At 37.9% G+C, this 20,338-nt stretch overlaps 1 protein-coding gene across 2 annotated transcripts in view; it reads left to right on the top strand.

Annotated features, from left to right (window-relative positions):
- Nucleotides 1-13,212, top strand: part of USP45 (ubiquitin specific peptidase 45) — a 78,834-nt gene extending 65,622 nt beyond the window's left edge. For both annotated transcript variants that reach the window (XM_011973675.1, XM_011973674.1), the window contains 4 exons: nucleotides 1,866-1,963; nucleotides 5,664-5,750; nucleotides 8,110-8,263; nucleotides 9,670-13,212. In XM_011973675.1, the coding sequence (XP_011829065.1) occupies nucleotides 1,866-1,963; nucleotides 5,664-5,750; nucleotides 8,110-8,263; nucleotides 9,670-9,800 (470 nt within the window). In that variant the 3' untranslated portion in view covers nucleotides 9,801-13,212. The remainder of the gene's footprint in view (nucleotides 1-1,865; nucleotides 1,964-5,663; nucleotides 5,751-8,109; nucleotides 8,264-9,669) is intronic.
- Nucleotides 13,213-20,338: the final 7,126 nt, after the last annotated feature.

Raw genomic sequence — 20,338 nt, 5'->3', positions numbered from 1 at the left:
TTTTTTTAAGATGGAATCTCACTCTGTTGCCCAGGCTGGAGTGCAGTGGCGCGATCTTGGCTCACTGCAACCTCCACCTCCTGAGTTCAAGGGATTATTCTGCCTCAGCCTCCTGAGTAGCTGGGATTACAGGCGCCCACTACCATGCCCAGCTAATTTTTGTATTTTTAGTAGAGATGAGGTTTCACCATCTTGGCCAGGCTGGTCTTGAATGCCTGACCTCATGATCCACCCGCCTTGGCCTCCCAAAGTGCTGAGATTACAGGCGTGAGCCACCATGCCCGGCCTCCCTAAAACTTCAAATCGTATCACTAGTAAGATTAATGATGAGGCTAATGTGTTTCACAGATCCTATCAATTTGTTGTAAACTCAATGTAAGATAAATTTTGAAGATTTTAAATAGTAGCATGTCATAAAGCTAGCACTATAATTACCAAGATTAGTTGGTCAGAGAGAAGTGGAGAAAGGGGGAGAATAAGAAATTTTCACTTCATCTTTATCCTTGAATAAATGGAAAGAATACTCTGATTCTTAGTGACTACTCGTTTTAAAATGTAGACTTTATTATTCAGGTACGGTGAGGCTAAAAGATCAGGAGATAATTGCCCCTGAAGAAATAGTGTGTTATTCGTAGTTCCCAAGAAGAAGGGGCCCACCGTGCTACACAGGATCACATAGGGAAGCACCAGGGTCAGTCAGGAGGTGGGAGAGTGAGGGGAAAACATGGGCAGGAGCCTTTAGTGTGATTTCTAAAGGAAGGAATGTGTAAGGCAGGGTAAGCAGGCTTAGGATCGGCTAGTTTGAATAATTTTAGTGGGCTCTGGGATATAGGGGCTGTCTCTAGTTATCAGGTGCCTGGTCCTAGGGTGATTACAGCAAGTGGGTAGTGGTCCAGAGTGCAAGAGCCCAGTGAAGGAGGTTGTTGGGGTATGGGCTCTGGACTCTGGATTGGTTTGCATATGAAAGGCATGCATACATAAGTTGTTTACTATCTCTGTGAATTAGCCCGGGAGGGGTTGTCCCTCCAGTGTTAACCAGACCCTAGATGTCAAAGCATCAGAATAAAGACACGCTTAATACGCTAGTAATAAAGAAATGGGAGAAGGAAGGAATACCTACTTACATTAATCCAAGTTAAATATGCAGTTGGCGATGTTCAAATCCTAACATAAATCTTAGGAATTTAGAAATTGGGACTGGGCGCAGTGGCTTACACCTGTAATCCCAACACTTCGGGAGGCCAAGGCACGAGGATTGCTTGTAGCCAGGATTTCAAGACCAGTCTGAGGAACATAGTGAGATCCCATGTCTACAAAAAACGTTTAAAAAATTAGCCAGCTGGGGTGGCATGCACATGTAGTCCCAGCTACTTGGGAGGCTGAGGTGGGAGGATCGCTTGTGCCTGGGAGGTTAAGGCTGCAGTGAGCCATGACCACTTCACAGCACTTCAGCCTGGGTAACAGCAAGACCCTGTCTCAAACAAACAAACAAACAAAAAATAGACAAAAAATTTAGAAATCTTTTTAAACCCAAACTCTTCAACTACACATGTGCTTCTGGTGATTTTTGGCTGGAGGGCATTGACACAAATTACTTCTAGTCCATCTGCTTTCTACCTTCCAAAATTTTGTTTCAAGTGTTACCTCTCCTATTCTTTGTTCTTATTAACTGTGTGCCTTAAAAAAAAAATTCCTTTACTTTCATTTTAGCAGAGTTTTAGGAAGGAGTAAAGACTGCCCTTTCATCAGAAGTCCAATTTCTTTAACATTTTTTAAAATGTGGTATGATGCTTCTGTATAAATTTTTATTATATGGTAGATAATGTATAAAATGGAATTTTATAAATTTATTGTATTTTATGTAGAAAAGAAAGTAGAAGGAGTTTATACTAATGCCAGGAAGCAATTGCTCATTTCTGCTGTTCCAGCTGTCCTAATTCTCCATCTGAAAAGATTTCATCAGGTAAGTTTCTTCAGTAGCACCATAATTTTCATCATGTGTTTTACAAAACTTTAAGTCCTATAGAATATTGTCAAGGATTAGACAGTAACCAGTAACTTACTGAATTTTAAAATGTGTCATGTGAGATTTACTGCTCATCTAGCCATAATAGTTAATGAGACTTTCCTGATTAAAATTGTTTAATTCACAATATTTGAAAATTTAGGCAGCAGGAACCTAAATGGTATCTCCATGTATGTTTGTGTGGTAACAGAAAATAAGTTTTGTGGCCGGGCATGGTGGCTCCCTCAGTCTTTGGGAGGCCGAGGTGGGCAGATCACCTGAGGTCAGGAGTTCAAGACCAGATGGAGACAAAAGTCTTGCTCTGTCGCCCAGGCTAGAGTGCAGTGGCTCAATCTCAGTTCACTGCAACCTCTACTTCCTGGGTTCAAGCAACTCTCCTGCCTCAGCCTCCCAAATAGCTGGAATTACAAGTGCCTACTACCACACTGGCTAATTTCTGTATTTTTAGTAGAGATGGGATTTCACCATGTTGGCCAGGCTGGTTTCGAACTCCTAACCTCAAGTGATCCACCTGCCTGGGCCTCCCAAAGTGCTGGGATTACAGGCGTGAGCCACCATGCCCGGCCCATACAATTTTCAAATAAAAATTTTAATTGTATAAAACAAATTATCAAGAAAACAAGGAGAAAACTTAAATGATTTTTTGGGGGTGGGGGTGGGGGAGGGAATCTCCCTCTGTTGCCAGGCTGGAGTACAGTGGCACATTCTCAGCTCCCTGCAACCTCAGACTCCTGGGTTCAAGCGATTCTCCTGCCTCAGCCTCCCGAGTAGCTGGGATTACAGGTGTGCACCACCACACCTAGTTGATTTTTGTATTTTTAGTAGAGATGGGGTTTCACCATGTCGGCCAGGCTGGTCTTGAACTCCTGACCTCAGGTGATCCACCTTGGCCTCCCAAAGTGCTGGGATTTTAGGCGTGAGCCACTGCACCTGGCCCTTAAATGAATATTTAACTTGACCTCTGTGTGAAAGACTTTCTAAATATAAAAGCTAATAAGGAAATCTCAAGGAAAACTATTGATAGTTTACATATTTGCAACATTTTAGGTGGAATCCAGATGTGCGAGAAGAGATTTTTCTCCATTCTGCCATCCCTGTCCACAGATTAAGTTCTGGATTCTTCCATAGTCAAGGTTATAGAAACTCAATGGAACTGAAATGGCATAAAAAACAGAAGCAGATGTATTATATCTTGTCATATCAGAGCGCCTAATGGAAAGGGTACATCTGCAGTGATTCTGTGTGAATAAGAGAGGATAATGCCAGATTGCAGAAGCTAATTTCATGATGCACCACAGTTATTTTATATTTGGTACTTGCATCCCTGTTTAGAAACAACTTACAGAAATAATTCTTGCCCTTAAAGGGAAATATTTATGGACATCCATCTAGGTCCCTTTTTCTCTCAAGCTAAATATAATGTCAGCAAAGCCACATTCTTATTCCCAGGGTTTGGGCATTATAGGGAGCAGAGTCCCTAAGCAATGCCTGTGTTTCTAGTTCATTGACATCCCTGAAAGCCTTCTCTATGGTAGCTTTAGGGCTGTATATCAGAAACATCCACAACACTTAAATGCAAATCTGAAACTGGATAGAGATCTTTGTCATAAAAATGCCAAATTTTTAACGTTGTAAGTATATAAAGAGTCTTAAAGATCAATAAGAAAAATATCAGACCCTAATAGTAAAATGGGAAAAGAATATCAACTGACAGTTCTGGAAGTACAAAGTTCAGGCAAGTATAAAAAAGGTCCATCCTTCCCAGCAAAAGAAAGGCAAAAAAAAAAGGCAGGTTCTTTTTTCAACCTGTCCAAATTAGCAAAGATATAGTAGTGTTAATAAGGATGACCTAAGATACATTTTCATTTACCAGCATTGGGAGTGTAAGTTGGTAACACCTACTAGAAAGCAATTTAGTAATGAATATGAAGAACATTGAGTAATTTTTTTTTTTTGAGATGGAATTTCGCTTTTGTCGCCCAGACTGGAGTGCAATGGCGTGATCTCAGCTCACTGCAACCTCCACCTCCTGGGTTCAAGTGATTCTCCTGCCTCAGCCTCCTGAGTAACTGAGATTACAGGCACCCACCACCACGCCTGGCTAATTTTTGTATTTTTAGTAGAGACAGGGTTTCACCATGTCGGTCAGGCTGGTCTTGAACTCCTGACCTCAGGTGATTCACCCACCTCAGCCTCCCAAAGTGCTTGGATTACAGGCATGAGCCACTGTGCCCAGCCGAGTAATGTTTTAAACAAAACAATTTTTGAACAAAGCTAATGACTCTTGACTAAGTAAGAACCTACCACAAGGAAATAGAGATATACATAAAAATGTTTGTGTGTCTCACTCAAGTTATGCCAGACGTAAGGCCTAGCTTAAATGTCCAATGTGCAGGACATCAGATTTATATTTTAATATGGAAAATGCAGTATATCATTCTATTAAAGGGAAAAAGGCAGGAGACTGTAGATGCAAATATAAGTCTAGATATTTTCCAAAAATTACCACCTAAAAAAAGATTCGTCTTATATTAAAGTCCTTCACACAGTCTCTCGTATGATGGGGTAATTTCTCAACAGCAAAGTACTGACTGAGGAGAACACAAAAGCCTGAAATGATCTCAGACAGTGCTGGTACTGGGTGCTTATAGAGGTCACCTGATGAAAAAGGCAAAGAAATTGAATGTAGATTAAATATTCCTGGGATATGACCTCATAATTTCATGTCAGCTATTTTCAAGCCTTCTAAAGATCACTTGAAAAAACAAATCAGTAAGTGGCTACACTTTGGCAAAAAAATAAGTGTTTTTTGTCTTTAAAGAAAGATAAGCAATAAAAAAGCAACAGATCTACAGTAAAATTGTGATTAGTATGCAAATGAAAGATCAGTCATTGACATCATGAAAGGTTGCCTCTTTTAGTTTTTGTCTACCCATTCATTTCGGATTTAGGTATCTTCTCATTCCAACAGAGTCCATTTCTATTTACGGGCCTCCTCAATACCTTTGGTATTTTATTAGCTAGTTTTTATTACCATTACATAATGCAAAGCATACACTTTTTAAGGTTTACCTCTGAAAATTAGAAAAAGATAGCATATTTAAGAACATAAAAGTACAATTTTATTTATGTAATATATAGCATTTACTTTTACTGGTATAATGTTTTGAATGTTCAGGTTGTTTGTTTGTTTTAATGAATGAATATAATTGAATTTTAGAACTGAAAAAGACCTAATCTCATCCTTTTATACCTGGAATCAAGTTGACAACCAGTCACTGAGTTAGGCCTAGAACACCAATCTCCTTACTCTTTAGTTGAATATATTTTCATGATAGCATGTGTGTCAGTAGCTTAGCTTTTATATTGAATTTATTTTTCCATAAGCGTTGAAAAGCCACAGTGAAAGTAACTATTCCCCCTATTGTTTGTGGTAAAAATCCCCACATAAATGAATCTTTGCAGTAACAATTTATGAAACCTAATTTTTAATTTAGTCATATTAATTTTAGACTATTCATTAGTCACATTTTTATCTATGAAAAAACTGCTACAATTTCTCTGTTGGTTTTAGTTAAACACAGTGCTTTAGATCTAATTGTTTGTTGCATTTCAAAAATGTTTTGGTCTTTTTAAGGCTGGCTTGAGTCTTCGTAAAGTAAACAGACATGTAGATTTTCCACTTATGCTCGATTTAGCACCATTCTGTTCTGCTACTTGTAAGGTACAGTATATTAAGATATTTAATTGATTTATAAATTAATATGCTTGAAAGTATCCTATATATTATTAGGCAATGCTTTTTCTTTAAAAAAAAAAAAAAAAAGACTTCTCTTCTGAAAGGGAATTTTAATAGCCAGTGATTAAGTCAGTAATATGTGGAACATTTAATACACTGAATATGATTTTTGTCCTGTGGGAGACAAAATAAAGGAAAATTGAAAAGGTAAGGCATGAGGCATGATGGTTATGAAGGTCTAAGCTGTTTGTAACTGCTACTGAAGCTGATGGTTGCTGAGAGAAGTGAGGTTTTGTGTCCTCTCGTTCCTTGTGAACTGTTTAATCAGTAGTAGTATTACCATTTGCGGAGTTCTGTATCTTGCAAATCAATATAGTAGTGAATTGTCTTTTGTGCCACTTCATGTGTACTACTGAGAATAATGTACTTGTCAGTGGAGTATGATACTTCAAAACTGCTGCTACTGTAATAATTAGGTACAGAAAGCAGACTAGTTTATCATTGCTTATTTTACATGTAAGAATTGTGTAGATGAAGTAGATGACTTTGTCTTCCTTGAGGGAAGCAGTTATGGGGTAACATATTGTCCTGTTCATGATTACTGGCTAGAAGTCTAGATTTTGTGGTATGTAATAGAATGCCTATTGAACTTAATACTTTCAGTACATGATAGTTAAAACAAAAATATCTTAAATGTAATTTTTGGTTGAATTACAGTGTATCTGCTGTGGAATACCAGCACTATCTGTCGATTATTAATACTCAGTATTCCTAGAATTTGATAATGTGGTAAATAATAATGAAATTTAACAAGCTCTGTGTTAAATTTATAAAAACATATTTTTAAAAAGTACCTATTACGGAGAATTTCCAATATACACAAAAGCAAATAGAATAGTACCATGAACTTCCAGCACCCAGCCCTAAACCCTTACATCCATGGCCAGTCCCGCCCTATCCACACACTAATTCACTTTCTTCTTCTTATTTTGAAGCAAACATCAGAAATAATTTCACCCATAAATATTTCACTATGTATCTCTAAAAGATAAGAATTGCTGCCTCTCCACTTTTTAACATAACCACAGTATCATTTAATAATTCTGTCATATCACCTAGTGTTCATATTTTCAATTGTCTCATAAATGTGATTTTTAAAATGAATTAGTATCCAGATAAGTACTGGATCTGTTGTTCATTTGTGCGATTTTTAATTTTCACTTTTTGGAATTTCTTTTAAAATTTAATTTTGTTTAATTACATAAAATATTTATATAGGTCCAAAGTCAAATGTACGTAAATAAGGTAAATTCAAAGATGTCTGGCTTTTCGCCACGTCATTCTACCTGTTTGCTCCTTCTCCCTGTAGGTAACCATTTAAAAAATTATGGCTTATTCTTTTATTATTTAAATATAAGCAGATAGGCATGTATATTTTCATCTACCCTCTTAAATAATGGTAGCTGACACTGTGTATCCTTTTTTCTGCCTTACTCTTAACATTACATCCTAGAGCTTATTCCATAGCAGCATTTAGAGATCGTCTGCACTCCATTTTTCAAGAAGCATAATACTCTATTGTGTGGATACATCATAGTTTATTCAACCAGTCCCCAATTTACAGACATTTTAATTCCAGTGTTTTGATATTACAGATAATCCTGCAATTAATAGTGTGGTACATGTCTTTTAACATTTTGCTCATGTATTTGTGGGATCAAATCCTAGAAAAAGGATTAATGAATCCAAGAGTAATACATATACAACTCAGCCTGATAACATCAAATATCCCTGCATAGGTCAGGCACAGTGGCTTACGCCTGTAATCCCAGCGCTTTGGGAGGCCAAGGCACGTGAATCACCTGAGGTCAAGAGTTTGAGACCAGCCTGTCCAACAAAGTGAAACCCTGTTTCTACTGAAAATATAAAAATTAGCTGGGCGTGGTAACAGATGCCTGTAATCCCAGCTACTTGGGAAGGTGAGGCAGGAGAATCGCTTGGGATGGCGGAGGTTGCAGTGAGCCAAGATCATGCCATTGCACTCCAGCCTGGGTGACAGAGCAAGACTCTGTCTCAAAAAAGAGAGAAAAAAAAGAAATATCCCTGCATAGGGATTGTACCCTTTGCATTCCCATATGCAATATGTGTGAGTGCTTTTTCCCCACAAATCAGCCAACAGAGAACCTTGTTAAGGTTTTTCAATTTTGCCAGCCTAATAGGTATGGAAACTATCTCACTTTTACTATGCATTTTTCTTATGTTAGGCAGATATACATTTACTTACTTTTCCTTACAACAGTATTTAACAGATATTACTAATTTGGGTTTTTTCTTTGTTTAAAAGAATGCAAGCATGGGAGATAAAGTTCTCTACGGTCTCTATGGCATAGTGGAACATAGTGGCTCGATGAGAGAAGGCCACTACACTGCTTATGTGAAAGTGAGAACACCCTCCAGGAAATTATCGGAACATGCCACTAAAAAGAAAAGTGTGCCTGGTATGCCATCCTAAGTTTATTTTTAAAAATGAATGTGTGCTTCCTTTTCTGGGAGAGCTAAGTTATTATTTCATAGATGCCTCTAGTGGATTTGCTTGCTTGCTTTATTTTATTTTATTTATTTATTTATTTAGATAGAGTCTCACTTAGTCACACAAGCTGGAGTGCAGTGGCACAATCTTGGCTCACTACAACCTCTGCCTCCTGGGTTCAAGTGATTCTTACTCCTCAGCTTCCCGAGTAGCTGAGGTTACAGGTGCATGCTACCACGCCTGACTAACTTTTTGTATTTTTAGTAGAGACGGGTTTTCGCAGTGTTGGTCAGGCTGGCCTCAAATTCCTGACCTCAAGTGATTTGCCCGCCTCGGCCTCCTAAAATACTGGCATTACAGGTGTGAACCACCATGCCCAGCCTCAATTGGATTCACCTTAAGTGAGAATTCCCTCTTGTTACAAGTGCTTAGAGAATCTCAAATATTATGAAGACTGTACCCTTCTAGGTCATATGAGATGACATGGTATTTTAAGGTACTGAGTCATTGTGTATTATAGTGGAGTAGCATTTTATCTAACAATACCAAAAGTTTTTGAAGCCATACCAGATTGTCAGAAGAGTTGGAGTTGAAAATTTGCTGGCTTTGTTTATGGGTCATCCAACTAACTTTGCTTTTTTTGTTTTGTTTTTGAAATGAGGTCTCACTCTGTCACCCAGGCTGGATTGCAGTGGCACGATCTCGGCTCACTGCAACCTCTGCCTTCCAGGTTCAAGCGATTCTCCTGCTTCAGCCTCCAGAGTACCTGGGACTCCAGGCACCTGCCACCACACCTGGCTCATGTCTGTTTTTTTTTTTTTTTTTTAAATTAGAGACGGGGTTTCACCATGTTGGCTGGGTTGGTCTCAAACTCCTGACCTCAAGTGATCCACCCACCTCAGCCTCCCAAAGTGCTGGGATTATAGGCATGAGCCACTGCACTGGGCCAGACAGCATTATTAATTATCCCTATAATATTAATGCTTTGAAAGAATTTGTTCTAATGAGAACACATGGACACAGGGAGCGGAATATCACACACTGGGGCCTGTCGGGGGTTGGGGTAGGGGAGGGATAGCATTAGGAGAAATACCTAATGTGGATAACAGGTTGATGGGTGCAGCAAACCACCATGGCACATGTATACCTATGTAACAAACCTGCACGTTCTGCACAGGTATCCCAGAACTTAAAGTATAATTTAAAAAAAAAAATTCGTTATTTTTGGAAAATGCTTAACCCAAGAAAAAACAGACTTCTTAGGTAAAATTTGGCATTAGATAGAGTTTGTAATGAATATGTTATTGTTTGTAATTTAGAGTAAGAACCTAAAGCATACTTACTTTAAAATTGCACTTCTTCTTGTTTTGCTAGGTTTGAAAGAGGCTGATAGTGAATCAGCAGGCCAGTGGGTCCATGTTAGTGACACTTACGTACAGGTGGTTCCAGAATCAAGAGCACTTAGTGCACAAGCCTACCTTCTTTTCTATGAAAGAGTATTATAACTATTAATGGTAATGATTATTTAGGTCATTTGTTTTTGAATGCTGCAGTGATAACTATAATATATAACGTGCCTTTGTAGTCTTCCCTCTTCTGTAGGAAAAGCATGTTCATCAAAGAGTCCTGAACTTTTCCAACATTTTGGTGAACCCTTTTAAAGTAAATTTACTCAATGCTTTAAAATTCATAGTCTTAAAATAAATGTGAATTTTGTTTCCAGGTATTTATTCTGGGTTACAAAAACCTCCCAGAATTTATAGTAGGAAAGGAAACCCCTTTATGATGTGGCTCATTATTACAAGCATTCAGAAATGATGCTGGCTAAGTCAAATCATTCCTTAAGGCAGTGTTTCCTAAATGTAATACCACCTTCCTGAACTCTCACATATTCTGTATCATGGTTATTTTTTTTTAAATATTTTTAGCCTTTTTTAACCTTAGTCTTGTTTTGAGCAATCATATTCCATGTTTTATGTGCTTTTATATTTTTTATAACAAATATTAAAACTATTAAAGAAAAATTGTTTATCCATGTACCACTTAAAATCATCTCAGGGCCATCCAGTGGTATATGTGTACTACCATTTAGGAAACTGCTATAACACATAATTTCATGAAGTAACACCTAATATAGTGTAGTTTCCTTGTCATATTTTATACAATTCAACCATATAAAAGGGTATCACTGTAATTGCAGTAGTTTGGGTTTACAAATAATCTGTTGATTAGCCTATTACTTTGAGGTTTTGAAAAACTAGAAATATGTTGAGGCATTTCATAAACATATCTCTTGCACCCTCTTCCTGGTGGAGTTAAGGATAACTTGCAAGTGGTTGGCCAAGGCCAAATATAGATGATTATAAAATTTAGAATTGGCAATTAGAAGTTGATAATACATATAGGACCATAGGATAGCTTTGAAATATAAATTGCCAAATTATATTTGTAAATGATAGAGAATTATATTAACAGAGAAATGTAATACTTTTTTTACTTCTCGTAAATACTAAACACAGTTTTGGGGTTTTGAAATTACTATTTTTGTCTTCAGCAAGCATCATTAACAAGTTGAGGTGAATTTAGCTTTCATTTTAATGGGACATTAAGCTGGCATTTTTTATTTTTTAAATAAATAATAGCAAAAATATCATTTTTTCCCTCTAAAATACAAATTATTTAGCTGTCAAAACTTGGCATGAAGAATATTACTATTACTTAGGCTTAAATATCAAAAAATAATGGCTACTTCAGTGTCATATTGTTGAAATAGAAACAAAACTGCATGGTTCAAGCATCCTAATCATTAGTGCCAGTGAATGACAGTGCAGGCAAGTGCCGGGTAAATGCCTAGTCCCACTTCATTCTCCTCCTGGGAAAGAAGGATAGTGGCTGCAGATAATGTATGGAAATATTTAATCAAGACTGACTGTCTTAAACACATAAGCATATATAATGTTATCAAGGTTACCAGTGCTGCCTTTTGATATATGGATGAACATAACTGATTAAAGATGGTAATAGTACACAAAATGCAAAGCTTAAAAATGTCATTGCATAAATTCTATTTTTAAGATGTTGAAATGTTAATAGTAGTGTTTTTCTTGATTTTTAACAGTGAAATAATCAAGAAATGTATCTTTAAGTTAATCTGCAAAGTCAAGCTGTGTTCTGTAAAAGGTATTTTACAGCATTTTCCATTTAACTGTAATCCGTTATCATTGGAGATCTCAGTAACAGAGCAGTGAATTTTTTGAAAAATATTGAATGTCTTTATTCAAGTCAGCTATCTTGGTAAGAGCAGTTTTCACCTCCCCCCACAACTGCCCAAATGTAAATATAGGTCACCTAATTTTTCTTACAGAAAACATACTTTTAAGAGGCATGCACTTTTCATCAGATGGTCACTTGTTTCTTGTTTCAAAGATAAATATTTGGATAGATGGCCATACTTGCTATGTCAGTCACAGTGCTGACGCTATTTTAACATCATTTAAAATGGAAAGATCTACGTATATTTTTGACATTATTCCAGAAGTAACATGCAAGTAAGATATTTTTATTTTCATTTTATTCATGTTAAATGAGCTAATTATGAAATTTTTTTATGGCCTAGAGTTTGAGTGCTTTTTCCTTGTCTTCTGAAAAATGGAATAAATTCAAGTTTTAATACTTAAGAATTTGCTAAATATAGCTTTTGTAACAGAGAAAGCATGTTAAATTACACATGGGTCTACATTAAAATTTTTGTTTTTATTTTGAATATTTCCAAAGCACATTTGCAGGGACAGTAAATTGCGAGGCTACTAATAATAACAACAATAGTTTCTGGATCACTTCAGGAAACAGTATAAATAAATAAGAATGTTTACATATCATCGACATAACTACCATAGTGTTGGAATGAATTAAAGTAAAACAAGTTTCACTAGCTTTATTTAGAAACTGGTTTACCCCAGCTTCCCATTTTTTTCCAAATATAAAAAAAAAAAAATTGTTTGCCAATACTGTATCATTTAATGCTTTTAAAACTTGTGAAGACCACCTTTTTAGGTAGCTGAGAAGAGTGATAGTTGGTATCAATTTATTAGAAAGGCATGGTGGCTCATGCTGTTGGGAGGCTGAGTGGGGAACATCGCTTGAGCCCAGGAGGACAAGGTGCAGTGAGCCATGATCACGCCACTGCACTACTGCCTGGTGACAGGGTGAGACCCTGCCTCAAAAATAAAAAGAAGACAGTTGGTATCAACTCAAAGAATAGTTGATGCTTATTCTCCTATTTTAAATGTACCAATAGAGCTATTTTACTATATTTAATAGTTCTTAGCTTCCATGTGTGATGATTTTAATCAGTGATTTTATGCAATAGCAGAATAAAATTTTCTGAAGATTAAGCTGTGAAATGTATCAACCCTCATCTAATTTTTGCAGTACAAAATAACATGCTGATTCCTTTTAAAAAATTCATGTTTGTAATTTATTTTTCTGCATGTATTGATCAAATAAGCCTAAATCAAATATGTGCAATAAAATTGAGCCTTTAGATAGTATCTAGTACATTGTTAAAAAAAATACTATTTCTAGATATTTATGATGTTTTTGTTTATGTAGAAATCATGAATTCAAATCTGTTTAAAAGATGACTATATTTTCAATTTTGAGTAATAAATTTATACTGTTATTCCTACTGTTTTTTCTTTTGCCATGTTTCTAGAAAATAGCTGTGTAACTTATTGAGCATTATTTTGATGTTACTGTATAAAACATGCATAATAAATATTCTTATTTATTTTATGTTACAAGATTGGTCCTGGAATTTTCGCAGTTTGTGTTATTGACAGAATGCTTTATCTATCAACAATGCATTTGCTTATGTCTTAGTCCACTCAGGCTGCTATAAAAAAATACCATAAACTAGGTGTGTATTAACAGAAATTCACTTCTCACCGTTCTGGAGGCTGGGAAGTTTAAGATAAAGGTGCCAGTAGACTTGGGGTCTGATGAGGGCCCACTTCGCTTCATAAAGACAGCACCTTCTTGCTGTGTCCTCACATGGGAAAAGTACAAGGCATCTCTGTGGGTCCTCTTTCATGCAGCCCATTCACGAGGGTTCCATCCTCCTGACCTAATCACTTCTCAAAGGCCCTATCTCCAAATACTATCACACTGGGGATTTGTGAATGTTGTAGGGGACATAAACCTTCAGTTCATAGCAGCTTTCTCAGCTATATTCAAAATATCCTACATATTTTAGAAATTCTTTATTTCAAAACAAAATATCTTATGGGCCACTTTCACTCAGATTTCAGTATCTACCAAGGATGATCATCTTCCTTTCAGGGGTTTCTTAAAAGGTTACTTAGACAGGATAATTATTTAAAAGGGTAAGGTCCTGCACCAGCAATTAAGAAATATTTTGCCTACCCATTTGTGTCTAAACTTCTTTCAGGTAATGAAGCTCTCTGAGATTATGATGAAAGTTAAAGACCATCTTTTGTTTGTTTAGTCATTTAGTAAGTATTTGTTAGGCCAGGCACGATGGCTCATGCCTGTAATCCCAGCACTTTGGGTGGCCAAGGTGGGTGGATCACCTGAGACCAGGAGTTCGAGACCAGCCTGGCCAACATGGTGAAACCCCGTCTCTACTAAAAATACAAAAATTAGCTAGGCATGGTGGCACATGCCTGTAATCCCAGCTACTTGGGAGGCTGAGGCAGGAGAATTGCTTGAACCCAAGAGGCAGAGGTTGCAGTGAGCCAAGGTCGTACCACTGCACTCCGGCCTGGGTGACAGAGACTGTCTCAAAAAAAAAAAAAAAAGTATTTGTTGGATACCTGTTGTGTGGTAGGTACTAGGGATACAGCAGTCAACATAAGAGCCAGAAATCTAAGAGGTGAGGAAATACACATTCTAAGAATGTAAGGAAAATTTATGTTAATAGTAATGATATGGAGAAAAATCAAGCAATATGGACTCCCTATGAAGCCATGTGGAAATTAAGATACAGGGGATGAAGATATCCTAGAGATAAAAGGCATGGTGATATTAGTACTGATATTCCCCGAAGAGAAAGCTGAGTGTTGTAGGAAGAATGGGGTTTTAATTCTGGGGCCCTCTCTTCTGGCAATATAGAGACTGAGAAGGGAAGTCTTAACATCTGTATGTTCCCAGAAAAATGTATCTCCCTAATTTTTGCATGTAATTTCGAAGGTTCATGGACACTTCTAAAGCCATTTCATACATATTTTAAATTGCACCCAAGAAGAAATATCTGAGATGTTTGCATTCCCATATGTATTAGGATAGGCTGAGCTGTGCTGCAGTACAACCCCAAATCCCAGTGGCTTAACACAAAAGTTACTTCTGGTGCATCCAAAGTTCACTGTGAGTCTGCACAGTCTGCAAAGGCAACTGTCCTCGCAACTGGTGATACTCGTAATCCAAACTGATTCAGTCTGTGGCTGTACCATTTCAATATGAGGTCTCCCCATTGTGGCAGAAGAATACAGCATTAAAAGATCTTGCCCCAGCAATTACTCATCTTGGATGTGTCTCTGACAACCCATTGGCCAGCAGTAATCATATGACCCTGCCTAATTGCAAGGAAAGATGGGTAGGAAAGAGTCTCCCATGGGCTTATAGGAAAAGGAGAATGAGATATGTGAATTTGACAGAAGTCTCTACCACAATCCACCCCTCGGTCACCAAATAGGTTTTTTTTTTTTCCTTTGTACACAGTGACTCTTAAGGGACAGGGCCCAAAAGTCCCATCAAGGTAAAAGTTTTATCCTCCAAGACCAGGCTCTCTGGAAGTGCTATATCAGGTTTGGATGTTTGCTCCCACTGTTCTGGAGACCCAGGAACCAAAAGGATATGTTCTGTTTTCCACATACTTAATGTACAGTGGTGGAACTGTATCCGCAATAAACATTCAGAATGGGTAAGAATGGGAGATACTGTTAGTATCCCTAAGTCTGGGTATGGGGCATATTCATGATTAGGCTCCTTTTCTATCTCCTAGGAAGAATTCCCTTGTGTGTTGTTCTCTGACTCTAGACTCCATCCTCTGGGAAAGTTTTTTTTTTGTTTCTTAAATCTTCATGGCTACATCTGAACAGCTACTGAGGAATATATATATGCCAACTTTGGGAGTTACAAAGCTTTTATTGAGACTATTTCTTAGATGACTGGGGACTGTAATTTCTCTTAATTTGGAATAGCCACAAGTTGTTTTGGCCACAATTTGTGTGTGTTTTTAATACAATTCTTAAAATTTTAGGTTTTTCATCCATAGATTCATATGCCAGCAGCCACACCAGAGTTTTTTTGTCACATAGTTCTTGGGCTTGCTATATTTCTTTGCTTTCCTGCCCCCACACCTCACTTTGCGACAATTACAAGATTTGATGAGAGAGACATACTATACTCTTTGTTTTGAGACAGTCTTGCTCTGTCACCCAGGCTAGAGTGCAGTGGTGTGATCTCCATTCACCGCAACATCTGCCTCCCGGGTTCAAGCAATTCTCCTGCCTCAAGTTCCCGAATATCCGGGATTACAAGCGCCGGCGACCATGCCAGGCTAGTTTTTGTATTTTTAGCAGAGACGATATTTCACCATGTTGGCCAGGCTGGTCTTGAACTTCTGATCTCAAGTGATCCACCTGCCTCGGCCTCCAAAGTGCTGGGATTACAGATGCGAGCCACCACACCCCGCTGAGAGAGACATACTCTTAATTACATTTTCACCCTCAGGCTTTTTTTTTTTTCCCAAGAGGAAAAAATGAAGGTTCCACATCTTTAATTAATCCATTGAAAATTTCTCCAAAATGGATATAAAGTTTACATCCTTAGTTATATTTGTTGCAAGCCTGAGTTTTAATAATCCTTTGTCACTTAAAAGCTTTCTCAAGTTTATTTTGGATTGCCTGTATTCCCTCTTGTTTCAGCTTTCATAAGTCAATTCTTTTTTCCTGAGCCCTTCTCTTTCTTTTTTTTTTTCTTTTTTTTTTTATTATTATTATTATACTTTAAGTTCTAGGGTACATGTGCATAACGTGCAGGTTTGTTACATATGTATACTTGTGCCATGTTGCTGTGCTGCACCCATCAACTCCTCAGCACCCATCAACTCGTCATTTACTTATAATACCTTGTCTAGTGCATCCAAAACACCCACCACACACTAGTATCTGGTTTTTAAACCTCTTCCCCTAGCTCAAAATTCATTATGTACATTATCTGCCTCCCAGATTATCATTGGTAAGTTATATCAAATGCTTTATTGCTACATAATGTGAAGTGCCATGTTTCGAGCCTCCAATATTAGTTTTTTCTGCCAATCAATCCTAAGCTAATGCTTTTTATTTTAGGTTCTTTGTTTCAGCAGCACTCAACTCCTGTTACCAGTGTCTGTATTTGTCTCAAGATAGGTTAGTCTTATGCTGTATTATCAAATGAACCCGGAATCTCAGTGGCTTATCTCATGGTCGTTACAAAGTCCTTTACAGATCTGAGGATCTTCCTGGAAACTGTTTCCCATGAAGCAACTCAGTTATCCAGGCTGACAGAGGATTTCCCAACCTGTAGCTGCACTGTCTGAAACATGGTGTATTATGTGAAACATGCAGCCTGAGGACGGTGCACCAACTCTTGTAAGTGTACTTCATTACTCACCCCACAATGAATTGGCCAGAACTAATTGATAAAGTACTCCCTAACTTTAAGGGGCTTAGAAATTCAGTCTTCTGTGTAGTAAGCCTGTGGAGAATCATACTGTCGAACACTAGTGATGTTTACTAATAATAATCGTCATACCAGTGAATTAAGTACAGAAACAGTAGTTTGAATCACAAAAGATTTTAGGTAAGAACAGGCAGTCATTGAGCATAAGTTTACCTTACTTTCTCCAACCTGGCCTAAAGGAACAACACCTGCATACAGCCCTATGTGATCTACTGTCAAATAACTAAAGTATTATTTTATATCCTCATATTTCATTATGCCAGATTCACTACTTTCTAGGAAATGCTTAAGTAACTATATTAAGAATCACAGAGTAGGACGGGTGCGGTGGCTCACACCTGTAATCCCAGCACTTTGAGAGGCCGAAGCGGGCAGATCATGAGGTCAAGAGATTGAGACCATCCTGGCAAACATGGTGAAACCCTGTCTCTACTAAAAATACAAAAATTAGCTGGGCGTGGTGGCACGCACCTATAGTCCCAGCTACTTGGGAGGCTGAGGCAGGAGAATCGCTTGAACCCAGGAGGCAGAGGTTGCAGTGAGCCAACTGCGCTCCAGCCTGGCAACAGAGCGAGACTCCATCTCAAAAAAAACAAAACAAAAAAAGTTGTAATTTGTACGGATGTGCCTGTAGCATACTAGCTTTAAATATTTTTCATCCTCCATTGTATTATGTGGTAAAATATATACATCATCGAATTTACCACTTTAACCATTTTTAGGTGTATAAGTAGTGTCATTAAGTGCATTCACATTGTTGTGCAAATTTCACCATTCATTTCCAGAATTCCTTCATCATCCCAAACGAAAACTCTGTACCCATTAAATAGTAACTTCTCATTCCCCCCTTCTCCCAACTCCTGGGAACTCTATTCTACTCTCCATCTGTGTGAATTTGCCCATTCTAGGCACTTCATATAAGTGAAATTGTACAATATGTGTCCTTTTGTGTCTGGTTTATTTCATCTTGCATGTTTTCAAGGTTTATCCATATTGTAGCATGCATCAGAATTTCATTCCCTTTTAAGGCTGAGTAATATTCAATTGTATATATATACCACAGTTTTAAATTTTTATTAAGTTTTAAGATGGATGTGATATGGCACCTAATAACACTATAAAGGTTCAAATCTCAAGAAACAGCAATAGTTCCTATTTCGATATATTTTCCGCATATCATCTTAGCTTATTTCCATTTTGCTTTAAGGATAATTTGTTTCTGTAATAATGGAAGGTGACATATCCTCCCCTAGAATTTTCTACTTCACTCCATTCATTCATTCATTCGTTCATTCATTCATTCATTCATTGAGACAGTCTCGCTGTGTAGCCCAGGCTGGAGTGCAGTGGCGCGATCTTGGCTAACGACAACCTCTGCCTCCTGGGTTCAAGTGATTCTCGTGCCTCAGCCTCCTGAGTGGCTGGGACTACAGGTGCGGGCCACCACATCCAGCTAATTTTTGTATTTTTTTGTAGACAGTTTTGCCACAGTGGCTAGGCTGGTCTCGGACTCCTGGCCTCAGGTGATCCACCCTCCTTGGTCTCCCAAAGTGCTGGGATTACAGGCGTGAGCCACAGTGGTTGGCCAAATTTTCTACTTCAAACACTGAAAACAGAGAAAGTTAATACAAATTTTAACCTATAAAGTCCCCTGGTTGTTAGTCATTAACAGCAGATTGTCAAATAAGACTGGTAAAATAAGACTGTCAACTAAGACTGCTAAGCATTTGATGATCCAGGTGCAGGATGATCAAACTGCAGCAGATCATGCACATGACAGCTGCTTACATAGAAATTTAACACCACAACACACATTCTTAGAAAATTCTGTGTTGAAATACATATACTTACCTCATGTGTCCATAAGATCATAATGTTATGGGGAACTCTTAGAACAGGGTGGTTAGAGAAAGGGAACTGGAATTGGAACTGTAAAATTCATTTTCAGGTCTGGCAAACAGCAATTGCTGAGGGTGTCTCATTAAACTGGCACAAGGAACAAAATGTGAGGTATTTAATAATCCTCTCCATTTCACAATGCATTTCCAAAATGACTGGCCTACATTAGGATCATTGTTGAACATATTAATGCAATCATACAGCAGATGTAAAAATTTCTGTGTGCAAAGCAGATGCTGGGGACTTGGAGGGCAGAGGTGAGGTAGAAAACCCTTACCCGAAAATTGCCTCACCTTTACTAGGGAAACAAGCAAACAATTACAATATGATTATAGGGAGTAGGAACACGACAGTTTCACTAGGACAATCGGGTTTCTCTAAGATAGAACATTCCTCTGATGAGAATGTTTCTCAGAGAATTTAACTTGAAAATCAGACCTGATGCAAAAAACTTGGAAAATGCACAAAATCACAGAGCAGAATCAGAGATTACTGATAACATGTGGTATATATCCTTCTTTTGCTCCATACAGTGGTTTTTATTTATTTTATGCTTTGGGACAGAGACTCACTCTTGCCCACGCTGGAGTTCAGTGGCGAGATCTCGGCTCACTGCGACCTCTGACCCTGGGTTCAAGCAATTTTCCTGCCTCAGCCTCTCTAGTAGCTAGGATTACAGGCACCTGCCACCACGCCCAGCTAATTTTTGTATTTTTAGTAGAGACGGGGTTTCACCATGTTGGCCAGGCTGGTCTCGAACTCCTGACCTCAAGTGATATGCCTGCCTCAGCCTCCCAAAGTGCTGGGATTGCAGGCAGGAGCCACCACGCCCGGCCCATACAGTGATTTTTAAAATCAGACTGTTGAGTAGTCTTATTTGTGCTAAGTGGAAATTAGGGAAAGGGTCAGAGAAATAGGGATTTCCTTTTGCCTTCAGTAGTATCCTCATGAACCTGCGTCATGGTGTTGTCAGGTGTAATCAATGAAGGTTTCTCACAAGATAAAATTTTATTTTGAGGACCACGTCCGTGGATTGGAGGAAAGGCAGATGGTTAGCTAGTGTGGACTTTTATTATAATGCTAATTCAGGAGTATCTGGGTTTCTAGTGCTAAGGAAAACTGAATTTTCAGCAAAGGGCATCTATATTTTCACATCTGTATCTTTATCCATTCAGCTGTGCTCTTACTATTTTGTTTCTACGGTAATTTGCTATTTCTTTTGCATGACAATTCCCAATGAAATAATTTAGATACTTCGTGCACTTTGTCACGCAAAAGTTTTCATGTCACTCTCTGGAAAGGCACTTCCCAGGATGTAGTTAATAAACACTTTATCTTTGGAACATTTCTGTTATCCTTGTCACTTGTAGCTCCTAGCCTGGAAATTGATACTTTTGACACT

The sequence above is a fragment of the Mandrillus leucophaeus genome, unplaced genomic scaffold (genome assembly GCF_000951045.1).
Source record: "Mandrillus leucophaeus isolate KB7577 unplaced genomic scaffold, Mleu.le_1.0 Scaffold1392, whole genome shotgun sequence".
NCBI classification, from domain to species: Eukaryota; Metazoa; Chordata; class Mammalia; order Primates; family Cercopithecidae; genus Mandrillus; species Mandrillus leucophaeus.
Note: the sequence above shows the minus strand (reverse complement) of the source record. Positions and strands in the feature narration are given on the sequence as shown.